Here is a 19,495-nt window from a genome sequence, read left to right on the forward strand (position 1 = left end):
AGCTATGAGTCGGTTCAATACTATGCGGGCGATGATCTTCCCAGCAATGGACAGAAGCGATATTCCCCTGTAGTTGCCACAGTGCTTTGTTCTTGTAGAGGGAAACTATCATAGCGTCACGGAAGTTCTGTGGCATGTCTTCACCTTCCCAGATGCTAGTTATTGTGTCATGAAAGGCCTCGAGAGTTGCTGGGCCTACTGCCTTGTAGATTTCGGCAGGGCTTCCATCCTTTCCTGGAGCCTTTCCTGCACTCATCTGGTTGATGGTTTTCTTTACTTCGTCCATGCTGGGAGGAAGATCAAGATTTTCTTTGATAGGTTGCTGGGGTATGGAGTCAAGTGCTTCTTCATTCACTGTTGAAGGTCGATTAAGAAGATTACTGAAGTGTTCTCTCCACCTCTCATTTATGCCAGTCCTGTCTTTGATCAAAGTGCTGCCATCTGCTGAAAGGAGTGGAGTAGTGCTGGGTTTTGATGGTCCATAGATTGACTTGATGGCGCTGAAGAACATCTTGGTATTGTGAGTTTCAGCATAATGTTCCACTTCCTCTGCTTTCGTCTGCCACCATTTATCTTGCATCTGGCGAAGGTCTCTTTGTGCTTTGCTCTGCGTGTGTCTGTAGCGGTCCCTCTTGGAAATTGAGGAAGGGTCATTTTGCCATTCTAGGTATGCTTTTTTCTTTTCATCCAGCGTCTTGCAGATCTCAACGTTGTTTTCATCGAACCAGTCTTGGTGTACCTTCTTTTTAAGTCCAAGAGTTGTCTTTGCTGAGTCTGTCACCATCTGTTTGAGCTTTGTCCACTCCTGTGTGGTGTTGCCAGTGAGCGGTCCGTGAGACATCAGCCTGTTATCGAGGTCATCCTGGAACTGCTCACGGTAGCACTGGTGTTTCAGCCTAGCTGTGTTAAAGATACTTCTGCTCGGTTTTGGACGCTTGCGCTGAAGTGGAGCAGTGTACAGCTGGAGAGTGGGTCTGACTAGACGGTGATCTGTCCAGCATTCTGCTCCCCGCATGGCTCTTGTGATTTTTACACCCTTGATATCTCTCCTTCTTACAATGACATGGTCTATCATGTGCCATTGCTTAGACCTGGGGTGAATCCAAGTTGTTTTGTACTTGTCGGCCTGCCTGAATACAGTATTTGTGATAGTCAAGTCGTTCTCCGCGCACATACTCAAGAGGAGGAGGCCATTACTGTTTAATTTTCCTGTGCCGTGCTGTCCAATGGCTCCCTTCCAGCGCTTGCTGTCTTTTCCAACTCGTGCGTTGAAATCACCCAGGATGATCAACTTGTCCCCAGCAGGTGTGGACCTGACCAGCCTGTCTAGATCTTCATAGAACCTCTCTTTCATCTCATCGGGGCTTGGAAGGGTGGGTGCACAAGCGCTTGTAATGGTGATGTGGCGCTTGGCATTCAGGGAGAAACGCAGTTTCATAAGTCTTTCGTCAATCCCTTCAGGCAGATTCGGAAACTGTTGCATAAGAGAAGTCTTCACTGCTATGCTAACTCCGTGGATCCTATTCTCATTCTCTGCCTTGCCTTTCCAATAGAAGGTGTAGCCGCTATCTAGTTCACTCACGCAGTCCTCCTCTGCAAGTCTTGTCTCGCTCAGAGCCGCTATATCGATGTTATAACGCTGCAGCTCTCTTGCAATAAGGGCAGTCCTTCTTTCTGGTCTTGCAGTGTTAGCTCTGTCTAAGAGTGTGCGAACATTCCATTGCCCGAGAAGAAGTTTTCTTGTGTTATGAAGTTTTCGACTGTTGCTGTATTTTCGACCACAGAATGGGTTGAACTGCCAGCCGCGGTATACTGGCCAGTTAATGGAAGGGCAGGCAATGTTTGGGCCACCTTTTCTAGGCCCCTCCCTTATAAAGGGTGAGCAGTGCTGTCCTAAAGAGGGCTGCTCAGTCGCCCGGGGTGCTGCCGGGCTCCTCTGCTGCCCTGGATACAGAGTCGAGCGACCACTTGCCCACAGGCCGCCAACGTGCAGGTTTGAGGGTACGACTCCCAGTGATCACCTCCACCTGTCGCTTCTCCCCTCTCTTGGTGTGTTGGATGATGGTCAGCACAAACCGGTACATAGATGCTTTTAAAGTGGGAAGGCCGGTGCACAGGGGCGGTCCCACTCTCTCCTCCGCAGAAGCCGGGTTTCAGTGGCCCAAAATTTGGTACAACTGAAGACTTCGTTGGCTGCAGTGGATGGCCATGACGTCGTTCGTGCTCTGCCATGCCCTGTACACTCCACAGTGCATTGCTGTTCCACCTTCACGGCCGTTGGATCAGACTTGATCTCCTCCGCCCGATCCACCGCAACAGACTTCACATGCCGGGGCGAGCAGGTCCCGAAAGTCACCGAGGGATAATACCCAACGGCTACCCTCATCTGGTTTAGCCGGCCTGTCGAAGCAGTTAACCGGGGTGTGGCCGCTGTGCATGCTACAGCTACCTGGAGCCACAGGTGAGAGTTGGATGCCAGGTGGGGACCAAGGCAGAGGAACCGCTCCGAAGAGCATGACAAGTCCACTGGTCACAGGTGCTACCCCTACACCCATACTTTAGTAATTAATCATTTAACCTTGTGACTGAGGCAAGGGGGCAACTCATGGGACTCCCGCTTGCTTTGTAATGTCAGTGGGTCTAAGTTGGTGCAATCAGGGAATCTCCACAATCCCAGGAGCAGGAGCGCAATGGGAAACCTGCATCACCAGCAGGGGCGGCCAGGGGGCGCTGTCTCTGGAGGCTGGCTGCAGTACAGTGTGTGTCCTGTACCGCGGGGGCGCTGTCCCGGGAGGCCGGACTGCCTGCAGTACAGTGTGTGTCCTGTACCCCGGGGGCGCTGTCCCGGGAGGCCGGACTGCCTGCAGTACAGTGTGTGTCCTGTACCCCGGGGGCGCTGTCCCGGGAGGCCGGACCGCCTGCAGTACAGTGTGTCTCCTGTAGCCCGGGGCGCTGTCCCGGGAGGCCGGCTGCAGTACAGTGTGTGTCCTGTACCCCGGTGGCGCTGTCTGGAGGCCGGACCGCCTGCAGTACAGTGTGTCTCCTGTAGCCCGGGGGCGCTGTCTCTGGAGGCCGGCTGCAGTACAGTGTGTGTCCTGTACCCCGGTGGCGCTGTCTCTGGAGGCCGGCTGCAGTACAGTGTGTGTCCTGTGGCCCGGGGCGCTGTCTCTGGAGGCCGGCTGCAGTACAGTGTGTGTCCTGTACCCCGGTGGCGCTGTCTCTGGAGGCCGGCTGCAGTACAGTGTGTGTCCTGTGGCCCGGGGCGCTGTCTCTGGAGGCCGGCTGCAGTACAGTGTGTGTCCTGTAGCCCGGGGCGCTGTCTCTGGAGGCCGCCTGCCGCGCCGCGCCGTGTCGGGACGAGCAGTGGGTGCCGGCGCTCCGCGGTCTGCTCCGAGCTCCGCTCCGGTCTCCATGGCCGTCAGTTGCCGGCTCGGCGTCTCCCTCAGTCTCCGCGCCCTGTCCCGGGCCCAGGCCCGCACTCACTCGTTGGCCGCACGCTTCAGGCCCGCCTTCCCCGCGGCGGCGGCGGGTAGCGAGCCGCAGGCCCGGAGCGGGGCCTCGGCCTGGAGTTCGGGGCCGCCCGGGCTGCAGTGCCGCAGCTCGCATCAGGTGAGAAGGAAAGGCCCGGGGCGGGGACAGGCTGAGTTCATAAACACTCCGGGAAACAAATACCGGCTTTCATCCTCAGCAATTCACCTGCATCCTTATAAATGCGTTTTAAATCCTTATAAATGTGTTTTAAATCCTTATAAATGTGTTTTAAATCCTTATAAATGCGTTTTAAATCCTTATAAATGCATTTTAAATCCTTATAAATATGTTTTAAATTCTTATAAATGTATTTTAAATCCTTATAAATGCATTTTAAATCCTTATAAATGCATTTTAAATCCTTATAAATATGTTTTAAATTCTTATAAATGCGTTTTAAATCCTTATAAATGCATTTTAAATCCTTATAAATATGTTTTAAATTCTTATAAATGTATTTTAAATCCTTATAAATGCATTTTACAATCATTTAAATTCATAAATGTGTTTTAAATTTGTACAAATACATATAGATACCTGTATAATGTATACACAGTTTATAAAATATATTCTGTTAATATATAATTTATATAAATATGCCATCATTTCACAAACTATACTGTTCAGTATATATTAAATGTAATGTATAAGCCCTATATATAATATGTATGTATATATCTGTAGCATAATGTATACTGGTTATATAACCACTTGAATTTATATGTCGTAAAATGTTCAAAGGTGCTTCATAAGAGCGATTATCAAACAGCATTTGACACCGAGCTGCACAAGGCGATATTAGGACAGGCTTGGGTCAAAGAGGTAGGTTTTAGGAGCATCTTAAAGAAGGCGAGGCGGAGAGGTTTGAGGAGGTAGTGACAGAGCTTGGGGCCCAGGCAACAGAAGGCACGGCCACCGATGGAGCGATGGAAGTCGGGGTTGCTCAAGAGGGCAGACTTAGAGGAGCACAGAAATCTTGGGCCGGGGGTTGGGTGGTTTATGGAGCTCGAGGAGATTACAGAGATAGGGAGGGGCGAGGGGCCGTGGGAGGGATTTGAAAACAAGGATGAGAACTTTAAAATGGAGGCATTGCTGGACCGGGAGCCAATGTAGGTCAGCTGTATTCCTCCGATGCCAACTTACTGATCGTCATTGGCTGACCTTCCATACTGAGCCCTGCAATCATTAAAAACATGCATCTAATTTGCCTAACATGGAATACACGGAATGGAAAATGAAGAAATGTGAGCGGTGATCCAAATCAAACTCGGGATTGATGAAGCAAATTCACGTGCAGTTTAACTGTCTAAGCCTTTGGGTTGGTCCAGTTGGAGAGTAGGCCCATCTCTCGCAGAGTTGTTCTATAGACTTGGCCTTCTCTTTAATCCAGAAATAAGCCCAACGTGTTTGACATCACCAGTGCACCGTTCCCACTGACACCTGGGAGTCCCTGGCCAAAGACCGCCCTAAGTGGAGGAAGTGCATCCGGGAGGGCGCTGAGCTCCTCGATTCTCGTCGCCGAGAGCATGCAGAAACCAAGCGCAGGCAGCGGAAGGAGCGTGCGGCAAACCAGTCCCACCCTCCCCTTCCCTCAACGACTATCTGTCCCACCTGTGACAGGGACTGTTCAGCCACCTAAGGACTCATGTTAAGAGTGGAAGCAAGCCTTCCTCGATTCCGAGGGACTGCCTATGATGTTGAGGTTGCTTATAGCTACCTCCACCATATTGCCCACTTCCGCCCCTCCCTTAGTTCCACCTCTGCCCAAACCAGACTGGATTTCTCCAGCGCCCACCCGACCAGCCCCCTGAAGTCCACTCTTCCTAATCTCCAAATCATCCACGTGCCTGCGCCCTGCCTCCTGTTCTGCATTGGCGCCCTGTTTAACCATCACGTGGTCCTCGTGGATTCTGACTCCCAGTTCCCCCGGACAGATTGAATTTAAAATCCTACCCCCTCTGCAAATCCCTTGTGCCCCCTCACCTCCATCACCCTAACACGCTAGTCTCCGACTCCCTTGTCATCATCTTCCCCGTGGTATTTTCCCCAGAGAGTACAATTTATTCCTTACAGAGCTGTCTATTGTGAGCACAGTTCCGTTTCACTTGTGTTAATCTAATTGGGAGGTTGTTCAAAACGAAATGACTGGGATGTGTGATATTTCAGACATGACTGAACTGTGACCACAACCTTCAAGAGCCTTAGCAGCACTGAAAATGTACCCTGCCCTTCAAAAATGGGCAAATAAGAATTCGAAGCAGGGGTAGGCCATACAGCCCCACGAGCCTGCTCCGCCATTCAATAAGATCATGGCTCTGGGGCAGCAAGCAGTTTTGAAATGCACTTGGTACTTTAGACACTACAAGATGCACTGCAGCAACTCGCCAAGGCTTCTTCGGCAGCATCTCCCAAACCCGTGACCTCTATCACCTAGAAGGACAAGGGCAGCAGGCCCATGGGAACACCACCACCTCCACGTTCCCCTCCCAGTCACACACCATCCTGACTTGGAAATATATCGGCCGTTCCTTCATCGTCGCTGGGTCACAATCCTGGAACTCCCTCCCTAACAGCACTGTGGGAGCACCTTCACCACACGGACTGCAGCGGTTCAAGAAGGCGGCTCACCACCACCTTCTCAAGGGGCAATTAGGGATGGGCAATAAATGCCGGCCTTGCCAGCGACGCCCACATCCTGTGAATGAATAAAAACCCATCCCCAGTTTGAGAAGCTCGATTTGCTGTGTTAATTGGAGTCTTGTTTTTTCCCCCTCGTAGGAGACCCACCAACCTTTTCAAGAGGAGAATTATCCCTCACTACCTGACTATGACCCAACTCCATTAGGAATGGAGGGCAGCGTGGTGTTCGTTGTGAGGGCGCGGGGTCTGCCATGGTCCTGCTCTGCCGAAGACGTGTTGGAGTTTTTCTCGGGTAAGGTATTTTCTAAAATCTAGCCGTGCTTCACAGTTTACTTCCCCCGCCCCCGGGAGACAGCTGGTTAGGAAGAGAAGTTCTGGAGCAGCGCACTTTGCGCTTTGTGTTGCAATGCCGTGTGGCGGTGTGAGAGAGCATTCCCTCTGCTCACTGACAGCCCAATTCACCAGTTTTAACATACTCATCCTCGTGTTCCAATCCCTCCATGGCCCCTCGCCCCTCCCTATCTCTGTAATCTCTTCCAGCCCCACAACCCTCCAAGATCTCTGCGCGCCTCCAATTTTGGCCTCTTCAGCATCCCTGATTATAATCGCTCCACCATCGGTGGCCGTGCCTTCTGTTGCCTGGGCCCCAAGCTCTGGGACTCCCTCCCTAAACCTCTCCGCCTCTCTACCTCTCTTTTCTCCTTTAAGACGCTGTTTAAAACGTCCTTAACCTGTCCTATTATCTCTTTTTTTGGCTCGGAGTTAATTTTTGTTTGATAATTGCTCCTGGGAAGCATCTTGAGATGTTTTACGACGTTAAAGGCGCTATATAAATGCAGGTGCAGCGTCCAGACTCCGGGCCGATCGGTGGCAGGGTCATCCAAAATCCGTAAAGTGCTCCGTAATCCGGACCCGCTGACCTTGAGGTCCCGCCGCTGCCCTTGCCTCGGGGCCTCCTCACCAGTGCGCCCGAGCACCACCTCCGCGACGGGACCCCGCCCCAACGCCACCTCCGCGACGGGCCCACCCGAACACCACCTCCGTGACAGGGCCCCGCCCCAACACCACCTCCGCGACAGGGCCTCTATCACAACGCCACCTCCGCGACGGGGCCCCGCCCGAACACCACCTCCGCCACAGGGCTCACCCGGACACCACCTCCGCGCTGGCCCCGCCCGAATACCACCTCCGCGCTGGCCCCGCCCCGACACCACCTCCGCGATGGGGCCCCGCCCCAACGCACTCCACCTCCGCGACGGGGCCCCCACCCCAACGCACTCCACCTCCGCGACGGGGCCCCGCCCCAACGCACTCCACCTCCGCGACGGGGCCCGCCCGAACACCACCTCCGCGCTGGCCCCGCCCGAACACCACCTCCGCGACGGGGCCCCGCTCCAACGCACTCCACCTCCGCGACGGGGCCCGCCCGAACACCACCTCTGCGAGCAACCCCCACCCCACCCCCCGCTTTCTGAAATCTGGAAATACCCATACCTGGGCTCAGGTGTTTTCGGATTCATGATGTCAGAATAGCGTTCCAAAGTCCGGGAAAGCGCGGAATCCGGAACGGCTTCGGTCCCGAGGGTTAGAAACATAGAAACATAGAAAATAGGTGCAGGAGTAGGCCATTCGGCCCTTCTAGCCTGCACCGCCATTCAATGAGTTCATGGCTAAACATGCAACTTCAGTACCCCATTCCTGCTTTCTCGCCATACCCCTTGATCCCCCGAGTAGTAAGGACTTCATCTAACTCCTTTTTGAATATATTTAGTGAATTGGCCTCAACAACTTTCTGTGGTAGAGATTTCCACAGGTTCCCAAGTGGTTGTCAGCAACTGGCCCATTTTTGCTCCCACCCACCCTACTTCATCTAACCCTATCGGCATAACCTGCTAAAGAACTGTCATGTTGCTCCCAACCAGTCATTAATAATACGCCTACACGTACATTTATATAAGTATTGTGTGTCTGTGTGTGTGTTGAATCCACTTTGCTCGACGGAGATAGTTTAGTGAAGATCTCCTGGCCTGCTGGATCTGATGCAGTGTCACTTGGAGTGGGGCTGTGTTTTCATTCACATTTGTCCTTTTTCTATTGCCTGTGTTAGATTGCGGCGTTGTGAATGGTATTAAAGGGGTTCACTTCCTGTGCACCCGAGGAGGCAAGCCCAGTGGGGAAGCGATTATAGAACTGCAGTCGGCAGAGAATGTGAAGAAAGCCCTGGAGAAGGACAGAAAGTACATGGGGCAACGCTACATCGAAGGTACAGTAACTAAGCCCCCCAATACTACGGGCAGTGACTGAACTCCCCCCAATCCTGCGGGCAGTGACCCTGAACCCCCCCAATCCTGCGGGCAGTGACCCTGAACCCCCCCAATCCTACGGGCAGTGACCCTGAAACCCCCCCCACCCCCGCAAATCCTGCGGCTCCTGTTTATGAAGCCTGCCCTTCTCTCGCGGCACAGGAGTCGGCCCTTTGGCCCATCGTGCTTCTGTGACAGAGCGATCCAATCAGTCTCGCTCCCCCTGCTCTTTCCCCACATTCCTGCAAATATTTCCTTGTCAACTATTTAACCAATCCCCTTTTGAAAGTTACCATTGAATCTGATTCCATCGCCCTTTCAGGCAGCGCGTTCCCGATCAAAATATCTTACTGCCTAAAGAAATTCTCCACATCTCCCCTCTGTTAAACTGCTGACTTAACATTAGTGATTTCAAAACCGGAATTCGATAAGTACCTGAAGGAGAAAAAAAAATGCAGGGCTACAGGGAAAGGGCGTGTGGGGAGTCGGACTGGCTGAGGTGCTCTTGCAGAGAGCCGGCACGGGCCGAATGACGACCTTTCGTGCTGTAACCGTTCTTTGATTTTACATCATTACCTGGTCCCAGTACAAGAATGCTCTTGTATGGCCAGTAATGGAATGCCAACAGAACTGAGAGATTGTAACTATCGGGAAAGGCTGGACAGGTGAAGGCTGAGGGGTGACCTGATAGAGGCCTTTAAAATTATGAACGGGTTCGATAGGGTAGACATAGAGAAGATGCTCCCACTTGTGGGGCAGACCAGAACTAGGGGCCGTCAATATACGACAGTCACTAATAAATCCAATGGGGAATTCAGGAGAAACTTCTTTACCCAGAGAGTGGTGAGAATGTGGAACTCGCTGCCACAGGGAGGGGTTGAGGCAAATAGTATCGATGTGGGGTGCCCATTGCACACCAGCTACCACACGAACTTGACAGAGCTAGGTCTTGGTCCAGTGGCAAGGGGAGCCAGGACGATTGGAGACCAGCTCTGCTGCATGGGCCTAGCGTGCGCACGCACACAACCCTGAATCTAGAAGCCTGGGAACGTTCTGGTCTGCAGACTTCTTTACAATCAGCGGGCAGCCGAGTGGGAGGGAGGGAGGAAAAGGTGAAAGTGAAAAGACAGAGATACAAACGTGTGTACACACACACACACACACACACACACACACACACACACACACACACACACAAACACAGACAGATGTACACACACCCAGATATACACACAAAAACAAATGTGTGCGCGCACACACAGTATATGCTCAAATCCTTCCATGATAGAGGTGAGGTTTGATAGCTAGTTCTCACGGCTAAAGGGATCAAGGGGTATGGAGAGAAAGCGGTACTGAGGTGAATGATCAGCCATGAACTCATTGAATGGTGGTGCAGGCTCGAAGGGCCGAATAGCCGACTCCTGCACCTACTTTCTATATTTCTGTGTACTTTTCAATTATCAAAAAGGGAGAACTAGTCATAGAACCGTGGCATTTAAGGGGAAGCTGGATAAACACAAGGGGGAGAGAAATAGAGAGCTGTGTTGATGGGGTGGGAGGCGATAGTCCCCATTAACTGCAGCTATCTGCAGGCCTCCCCTAGTTGGTGAGTCCGCTTTTGAAAAGAAAAAACTGCGTATCCTTTAAGGGAACAAGCGGGCCCCAAATAATTAGAGGGACCATTGGTGGGAGGAGACTGGTGTGGAGCATAAAGACCGGCATGAACCAGTTGGGCCGAATGTGCTGTGAATTCGCTATAACAGGTTTCAGTTTTAACGACAGCCCAATTCTCACATCAACGTGACTTCATCGTCATCTGAAAAAGGCCTCGGATGTTACAAAGTATATACTTTAATTCCCAAGTCTATTCAAACTTTGAGTGTCCCATCCCAAACTCCGTCCGTTCCCCCCTCGCCCCCCAGAAATCTCCCAATAAACATTTCTGCCAGTGTCCTCCTTACTGTGTCAGTACCAGAGATAGTGATTGTCCCCATTCCGAAATAGCGTGTGACTCAAGACACTATCTTTAATAAAAATAAGTATTAAATAATGACTGCAGAGTTAATGTGGATAGCTAAGCACTAAGGTGTGTTGCTTTAACACGATACCGTCTTAATTTTATTTCCTCCTCCGTCTTTCGGATGAAACGTTAAGCCGAGGCCCTGTCTGCCCCCTCAGGTGGTTGTAAAAGATCCCATGGCACTATTTTGAAGAAGAGCAGGGGAGTTCTCCCCGGGGCCAATAGTTATCCCTCAATCAACATGATTAAAAACAGATTACCTGAGGTATTATCACATTGCTGTTTGTGGGAGCTTGCTGTGCGCAAATTGGCTGCTGCGTTTACAACAGTGACTACATTTCAAAAGTATTTGCTGTAAAGCACATTGCGACGTCCGCTGCTTGTGAAAGGCGCTACGGCAGTGCAAGTCTTTTCCACACCCTTGGTTTCCTCCCGAGTTCCCTATCTCGGCTGTGTGGCTGCAGGCAAAGCGGTGAACAGGCTTGTCTCTGTATTGTTCTCCTATTTTCGGGGCGACAGAAAAAAAAACCGATAAAAGGGGAGAAATGTTTGAGAGGGAAATAGAAAGCTCGCAGACAGGAGGAAGTTATTTGTGTGGATTTTTATTTTTAAGTGTAACACGCGCATGGGAAAAAAAGTAAAATAACTGAAGGTTTTTTTTCTCCATTGGCCTAGTGTTCGAATTGAGCAGCAGTGACGTGGAGACCCTGCTGAAGCGCCTCCACTCCGGGGAGAAGGAGCTGACAGACGGGAGCATGGTGCGTCTCCGAGGGCTGCCATTCACCTGCACCACGGAGGAAATCAGTCGATTCTTCGACGGTTCGTTGACGTTTTCTACGTGCCCTTGACGTTCGCGGCCTTCGTTCTTTAGGTTCCAAACCCCTTGCAGACCCCCCTCCCCGTTGTTGAATCACACGGCACAGGAGGATCCCATTGGGCCCATCGAGCCTGTGCCGGCTCTGTGACCGAGCGATCCAATCAGTCCCACCCCCCCCTTTCCCCACAGCCCCGCACATTGCTCCCCCATCGAGTATTTATCCAATTTTGAAAGTCACTCTTAAATCTGCTTCCACCACCCTTTCAGGCAGCGCATTCCAGGTCATTATAACTTGTCATTTCTTGATTTTGCTTTTGTGTAAAATTATTCTTGACTACTGCACCATCGGCATTGTGAAGTGTTGTTTTCGATGTTAATGGCCATTTCCTCCCTCCCTCCCACCCCCTCAAAAATAATTACTTTAATGTGTGTTGTTAAAAAAAAACGTGTATTCTCTCAAGTTTTTTAAAATCAAGAAGCTCCTCACACCCAGATTGTGTGTTGGAGCCCCTTTTCGTTTCTCGTCTGAAGAGAGGGATAAAAGAGGGGGGCGAGGGTTGAGGCTTTTGAACAGAAAGTGCAAGGGCAGATGAGCCTAGCCGAGAGACAGGAGACCAAGGGGAAGTTATTCTGTTTAAGTAAGAACATTCACTGCGTTATCTGCGGGAGTGCAGCATTCTCGTCGCACATTATGATGTGAAGACCGAGTTGTATTGATTGAAATAAGTGAGCCTGTTCGTAAATGCTGACCTATATTTTCTCAGTTGGCCTGACATTAAGCAGCTGGACAATTCGTATTGAGCCTCGCATTACTCAGTGTTCACTAGATGTGCCTTTGCAAAAAAGGCACGAGCTATTGGGGTTAATTATGGTATTGCCTGACACGAGATTCCCAAAGCAAAGCGCTCTACTCAGAACTCCTACACGGCAAGCGAGTCCCAGGTGGGCAGAGGAAATGTTACAGGGACACCCTCAAAGCCTCCCTGAAAAAATGCAACATCCCCACCAACACCTGGGAGTCCCTGGCCAAAGACCGCCCTAAGTGAAGGAAGAGCATCCGGGAGGGCGCTGAGCACCTCGAGTCTCGTCGCCGAGAGCATGCAGAAACCAAGCGCAGGCAGCGGAAGGAGCGTGCGGCAAACCAGTCCCACCCACCCTTTCCCTCAACCACTGTCTGTCCCACCTGTGACAGAGACTGTAATTCCCGTATTGGACTGTACAGTCACCCGAGAACTCACTTTTAGAGTGGAAGCAAGTCTTCCTCGATTTCGAGCGTCTGTCTCTGAATGATGATGCATTATAGTATTTTAAACGGCACATTTATTGTACCATACAGAGACATCCCGTTTGTCTTTCTGTACCTTCGGCCCAATTAATGTTGGGTTTATCACGTGCGGGAGAATGCTTTTCCACTTTTGGCACCTGGCATTGTCGTTGGCCAAAGTCTCCAATTGTGCGTATTATGGGTTAGATGCAGATTAAAGCACCCTCTGCTATTCCCAGCAGCACAGTCTGGCTCAGTCTCGGTACACATCCTCAAGTGCACCTGTGAGAACCCGCTATCCTCATGGACACCTGAGTATGCGCTCAGGAATCCAGTGCCACTTTAGTTGCATTATAGGTCGTTGTGTGTTGTTGGCCGTGTTCCCACTAGGAAGCGGCTTGAGAGTCACTTGGGTCCCTTACAGTCAGCAGAATGACGAGCTCTTCAAAACCCTCAGTTTGGGCAGGTTCCCCAGGCGAAAGGGCATTATAATCTTTTTTTGCATCCACCATTCAACAGTTTACACTTTGTGTCACATCTTGCTATCGACTGGTGATATTGAAGGGCATTTTTCTTTCTGAATATTCTGAGGGGGATTGGCAGGGTAGATGCAGGGAGGATGTTTCCCCCGGGCTGGGGAGTCTAGAACCAGGGGTCACAGTCTCAGGATAAGGGGTCGGCCATTTAGGACTGAGATGAGGAGGAATTTCTTCACTCAGAGGGTGGTGAATCTTTGGAATTCTCTGCCTCACTGGATAGAATCGTTGAGTATATTCAAGGCTGAGATCGATAGATTTTTGGACTCTCGGGAATTGAGGGACATGGGGATCGGGCGGGAAAGGGGAGTTGAGGTTGAAGATCAGCCATGATCTTATTGAATGGCGGAGCAGGCTCGAGGGGCCGACTCCTCCTAATTCTCATGTTCTTGTCCTTCACTGCAGGGCTGCAGATTGTAGAAGACGGCGTGACTATAACAAGGGATCACCGGGGCAGAAACACAGGGGACGCTTTTGTCCAGTTTGCGAGTCAGGAGATCGCAGAGCAGGCCCTGACCAAAGACCGAGAAATGATTGGGTCCCGGTACGTACTTGGTTAAATGTGGAGCTGCACTTTAGATAGAATCTTTTCCTGTTACGGCGTTATTACAACAAATTACCTGGGTTTTTTTGTTCTGAAGTCGTCTTTCTGGTAAAGAAAGTGAGACTTGCATTTCTATAGTGTCTTTCACAACCTCAGGATGTCCCAAAGTGCTTTACACCCAATGAAGGACCTTTTTGGCGTGTAGTCACTGTTGTAATGTTGGAAACACGGAGGCCAATTTGTGCTCAGCAAGCTCCCACAAACAGCAATGTGATAATGACTGGATAATTGTTTTCGTGATGTTGATTGAGGGATAAATATTGGCCCAGGACACCGGGGAGAACTCCCCCTGTTGCTCTTTGAAATAAAGCAATGGGATCATTTACATCCACCTGAGAGAGCAGACAGGACCTCTGTTTTGCATCTCATCCGTCAGACGGCGCGGCGCTCCCTCAATACTGACCCTCCGACAGTGCAACATTCCTTCAATACTGCCCCTCCGACAGTGCGGCGCTCCCTCAGTACTGTCCCTCCGACAGTGCGGCGCTCCCTCAGCACTGTCCCTCCAACAGTGCAGCTCTCCCTCAGTACAGCCCCTCCGACAGTGCGGCGCTCCCTCAGTACTGCCCCTCCGACAGTGCGGCGCTCCCTCAGTACTGTCCCTCCGACAGTGCGGCGCTCCCTCAGTACTGTCCCTCCGACAGTGCAGCGCTCCCTCAGTACTGTCCCTCCGACAGTGCGGCGCTCCCTCAGTACTGTCCCTCCGACAGTGCGGCACTCCCTCAGTGCTGCCCCTCCGACAGTGCGGCGCTCCCTCAGTACTGTCCCTCCGACAGTGCGGCGCTCCCTCAGTACTGTCCCTCCGACAGTGCGGCACTCCCTCAGTACTGTCCCTCCGACAGTGCGGCGCTCCCTCAGTACTGCCCCTCCGACAGTGCGGCGCTCCCTCAGTACTGTCCCTCCGATCGTACGGCGCTCCCTCAGTAGTGCCCCTCCGACAGTGCGGCACTCCCTCAGTAGTGCTCCTCCGATCGTGCGGCGCTCCCTCAGTACTGCCCCTCCGACAGTGCGGCGCTCCCTCAGTACTGCCCCTCCGACAGTACGGCACTCCCTCAGCACCGCCCCTCTGACAGTGCTGCATTCCCTCAGTACCGCCCCTCCGACAGTGCGGCACTCCCTCAGTACCGCCCCTCCGACAGTGCGGCACTCCCTCAGCACCGCCCCTCCGACAGTGCGGCACTCCCTCAGTACCGCCCCTCCGACAGTGCGGCACTCCCTCAGCACTGCCCCTCTGACAGTGCGGCGCTCCGTCAGTGCTGCACTGGGAGTGTCAACCTAGATTTTTGTGTTCAAGTCTCTGGAGTGGGACTTGAACCCATAACCTTTTGGGAACTTGCTGTGCGCCAATTGGCTGCCGCGTTTCCCGCATTACAACAGTGACTTCATTGGCTGTAAAATGCTTTGAGACATCCGGTGGTCGTGAAAGGCGCTATAGAATTGCAAGTCTTTCTTTACTCTGACCTATCCTTTAATAAACTGAAACACTTCTGTCATATCACCCAGTAATCTAGGTGGTTCTGACAACAGGCAAGCCGGTTTTTCAAGTCTTTTCTTTCCTCATACAAGTCAGCATCTTAGTGAATCGGCGCAGTGTCATCTCTGAAGCCTCCATATCCTTCCTACAGTGTGGAGCCCAATACTGCTCTCACAACGCTCTAACCTATTGAGGTCCAGGTTCATCAGTACCGCTTGGCTTTTATATCCTATACCTCCTGAGATAAGACCTAGAATTTTATTCAATTATTTTTTTTAAACACCCTGAGGTGCTGCCTTTAATGTCCCGTGGACCTGTACCTCCAAATCCCTCTGACCTTGCACTGCTCAGAGCTTGATTTCATTCAGAGTATATCGCAGACGTGTCAAGGACAGGTAGACAGAAGGTTTGCCAGTAAAGGTGACATCAAACGAAAGTAACTGTACAGCAAATAGTGGTGACTGTAGATGATATTACAAGCCAAGCCGATGTCAGCATATTGTGAGCTTCACTGACTCTGTGATCTGTGTTTTTTTTTTTGGGTTAGGTACATTGAAATATTCCGGAGCACCAAGAACGATCTCCGCTTGTACATCCGCCCCTCGAAGAAGCTGCCTCAATGTCCCACGGCACAGGAGATTGTAACTGATGCTGAAAGCTGTAACGTAGCCAACAGCAACAGTGATAACGGGGACATAGCAGAGAGAGAAGAAAGAATTCAGAATGGTAAGGGATGTTAACGATGTTCCCTCTAATTTTTTTTTTCCTCGGGCGCGCGGTCCCTTTAAGTAGCTACGCGGCCCGTTCAGATTTTCACGTGTGCGCGCGGTTTCTTCTGCCGGTGAGCGGCATTGGTCCTGCTAATGCTTTTCAGGGTGCCGAATTTAAAAAAAAAAATTCAATCCAAGGAAGTGGGCGTCGCTGGAAAAGGCTGGCATTTATTGCCCATCTCTAATCGCCCATTGAGGTGGTGGTGAGCCGCCATTTCAGAGGGGCAGTTAAGATTCAACTATATTGTGGGTTTGGAGTCACATAGGCCAGACCAGGTAAGGGCAGCAGATTTCCTTCCCCGAAGGGCATTCGTGAACCAGATGGGTTTTTACGGCAACCCGACAATTTCATGGTCACCATTACTGATGCTAGCTTTTTATTCCAGATTCTTATTTAATCAAGTGAATTTAAATTCCCGTGGAAGGATTTGAACTTGGATGTATTCAAAAGGGAGTTAGATGTGGCCCTTACGGCTAAAGGGATCAGGGGGTGTAGAGAGAATGCTGGGGTGTGGGGTACTGAGGTTGAATGATCAGCCATGATCATATTGAATGGCGGTGCAGGCTCGAAGGACCAAATGGCCTCCTCCTGCACCTATTTTCTATGTTTCTATGAACTCATGTCTCTGGATAATTAGTCCAGACCTCTGGATTACTGGTCCAGTGACATAACCACTATGCTACCACGAGACTGCATGGGACTTCCAGACCAGGAACGTTGGTTGTTAATGCCCCTATTACAGCGCATGTGCGTTTTTTCCCATTGTAACGTGATTGAGCAGACTGCATGGGACCTCCAGACCAGACCGGCTTAGCGGAAATGTTAAATGTTAGTAAGCTAACGGGGGGGGAAAAAATAAGGGGCTCTAGTGACCGGGAGCAAGTGATTTAATCAATAGGATCCCGATAAGCTCATCAACTGCAAAAGCAGAGCTTGCCATCTGAACATTGAGATTCAATTGCAGCCTTGACCTGACGCCCGTTGATCTTAATATTTTAAACTTCAGCCCGGGTTTTTTAATCCTGCTCTTGATCCGTTGGTCAGTAAGGTGTGGACTGTCGGTGAGACACACAGCAATGTTGGCACGAATTAACTAATCGTGGTGTGTTTAAAGTTTAAAAAAAACTATCGGGAAAGTCTGCCCACGTTCCATTACAAGTGTGTTTCATTTTTATTAGAACATAAGAATTCGGAGCAGGAATGGGCCACACAGCTCCTCGAGCCTTAGGCAAGAGTATTGAGGGTTACGGAACCAAGGCGGGTGAATGGAGTTAAGATACAGATCAGCCATGATCTCACTGAATGGCGGAGCAGGCTCGAGGGGCTGAATAGCCTCCTCCTGCTCCTATGTTTGTGCTTCTATCTTGGTGTCATATTATACCCAGGGTCTAAATCCAGATTTGGTTTTGCTTTGCTGGTTCACTGAACAAACTGCATGAGTTTGGAATGTCAGAATGAGATTGTAGCGCCGTATGAAGACTTTCCCTTTCTTGGTGTTCCATCTTTGACTTATATACGAGCATAAGAATTAGGAGCAGGAGTCAGCCATTTGGCCCGTTAAGCCTGCTCCATCATTCAATAAGATCAAGGCTGATCTTCCACATCTGTTCCACTTTTCAGCCCGATCCCCATATCCATTGTTTCCCCTAGAGTCCAAAAATCTATCGATCTCAGCCAGACGGAGCCTCCACAGCCCTCTGGGGCAGAGAATTCCAAAGATTCACCACTCTCTGAGTGAAGAAATTCCTCCTCATCTCAGTCCTAAATGGCCGACCCCTTATCCTGAGACTGTGACCCCTGGTTCTAGACTCCCCAGCCCGGGGAAAACATCCTCCCTGCATCTACCCTGTCAAGCCCTGTGAGAATTTTCTATGTTTCAATGAGATCACCTCATTCTTCTAATCTCTAGAGAATATCGGCCTAGTCTACTCGATCTCTCCTCATAGGACAATCCCCCATCCCAGGAATCAGCCTGGTGAACCTTGGTTGCACTCCCTCAATGGCAAGTATATCCTTCCTTAGGTAAAGAGACCGACACTGTACACAATACTCCAGGTGTGGTCTCACCAGGGCCCTGTATAATTGCAGTAAGACGTCTTTACTCTTACACTCCAATTCCTTTGTTATAAAGGCTAACATGCCATTTGCTTTCCTAATTGCTTACACATTGCCTCTACTCCTACCCCTGTTATGGCACATGTGATGTGATGGGTATTTCTGTGTTGTGTAACCAGCTACAATTGCAAAATATTTGGCATTTTCATGTTACGGTTCAATTGGTGATGTTTTTGTTAAACAGAATTGTGATTTCTTTTAAAGCAGTGCAGCTGTCAAAAAACGATTTGGAATCTAATCACTGTGTTCAAAGATCTGAAGTGCATAATGTACATATGAGGGGCCTCCCATTCCGTGTTAATGGACAGGATGTGGTGAAAGTAAGTGTTTTTAAATATATATATATATATATCTCTAACACTTGCCCCATCGCACAATTGGCTGAGAGCAACATAGACTCCCGTCCAGATGTGCACTGTGAAAATGTTGATCGTTGTGTAACGTGGTCAACTGGGTGGTACAGTGCTCCAAGTAGAGCGCTGGCTTAGGGAGTCACGTCACGAGACTCCCAAAGCAAGCGCTCTACTCGGAACTCCTTCACGGCAAACGAGCCAATGGTGGGCAGAGGAAACGTTACAGGGACACCCTCAAAGCCTCCCTGATAAAGTGCAACATCCCCACCCGACACCTGGGAGTCCCTGGCCAAAGACCAGTCCGCCCTAAGCGGAGGAAATGCATCTGGGAGGGCGCTGAGCACCTCGAGTCTCGTCGCCGAGAGCATGCACAAATCAAGCGCAGGCAGCGGAAGGCGCGTGCGGCAAACCAGTCCCGCCCTCCCCTTCCCTCAACCACTGTCTGTCCCACCTGTGACAGGGACTGTGGTTCTCGTATTGGACCAAAGAGCTCATGTTAAGAGTGGAAGCAAGTCGTCCTCAATTCCGAGGGACTGCCTATGATGATGATGGCAGTGATCCTCCACTCACACGATCCCCGCTTATCCCGAGCAGCTGCTCATATACAATCATAGAGCGGTTACAGCACAGAAGGAGGCCATTCGGCCCGTCGAGCCCGTGCCGGCTCTCTACAAGAGCACTTCAGCCAGACCCACTCCCCCGCCCTTGCCCCAAAGCCCTGCAAATCTTTTTCAGTTCGCTTACTTATCCAACTCCTTTTTGAAAACCGCAGGTTGAGTCTGCCTCCACCACCCTCTCGGGCAGTAAGTTACCTTAATGCATGACCCATTTCCAAACATGGGCAATTTTTCCTGTTGGATTGATATCCGAAGGAATGGCGCAGCCATTGGCCGTTGTCATAAGCGTCAATTTATGAAGGCGGTGCTTAAACCCTGTTAAGCGCACCAGCTATTTCAGGCAGTCCCGAGAAGTTTGCACCTCGCGATTACTGGCCGCTCAGTCCTACTCTTTCTACCCCACCCCGCACCCCACCCCGCCCAGTGGTGTCTCGAACACCCACCACTACC

At 50.9% G+C, this 19,495-nt stretch overlaps 1 protein-coding gene across 2 annotated transcripts in view; it reads left to right on the forward strand.

Moving 5' to 3' along the window:
• Positions 1-3,317: 3,317 nt before the first annotated feature.
• LOC139250659 (G-rich sequence factor 1-like) overlaps positions 3,318-19,495 on the forward strand; it is a 29,175-nt gene continuing 12,997 nt past the window's right edge. The window contains exons 1-7 of one of the 2 annotated variants that reach the window (XM_070873036.1): positions 3,318-3,609; positions 6,310-6,463; positions 8,279-8,434; positions 11,170-11,313; positions 13,517-13,655; positions 15,737-15,915; positions 18,280-18,395. In XM_070873036.1, the coding sequence (XP_070729137.1) occupies positions 3,412-3,609; positions 6,310-6,463; positions 8,279-8,434; positions 11,170-11,313; positions 13,517-13,655; positions 15,737-15,915; positions 18,280-18,395 (1,086 nt within the window). In that variant the 5' untranslated portion in view covers positions 3,318-3,411. The remainder of the gene's footprint in view (positions 3,610-6,309; positions 6,464-8,278; positions 8,435-11,169; positions 11,314-13,516; positions 13,656-15,736; positions 15,916-18,279; positions 18,396-19,495) is intronic. The other variant, XM_070873045.1, reaches the window with a different exon arrangement.

This window comes from Pristiophorus japonicus, chromosome 2 (genome assembly GCF_044704955.1).
Source record: "Pristiophorus japonicus isolate sPriJap1 chromosome 2, sPriJap1.hap1, whole genome shotgun sequence".
NCBI classification, from domain to species: domain Eukaryota; kingdom Metazoa; phylum Chordata; class Chondrichthyes; family Pristiophoridae; genus Pristiophorus; species Pristiophorus japonicus.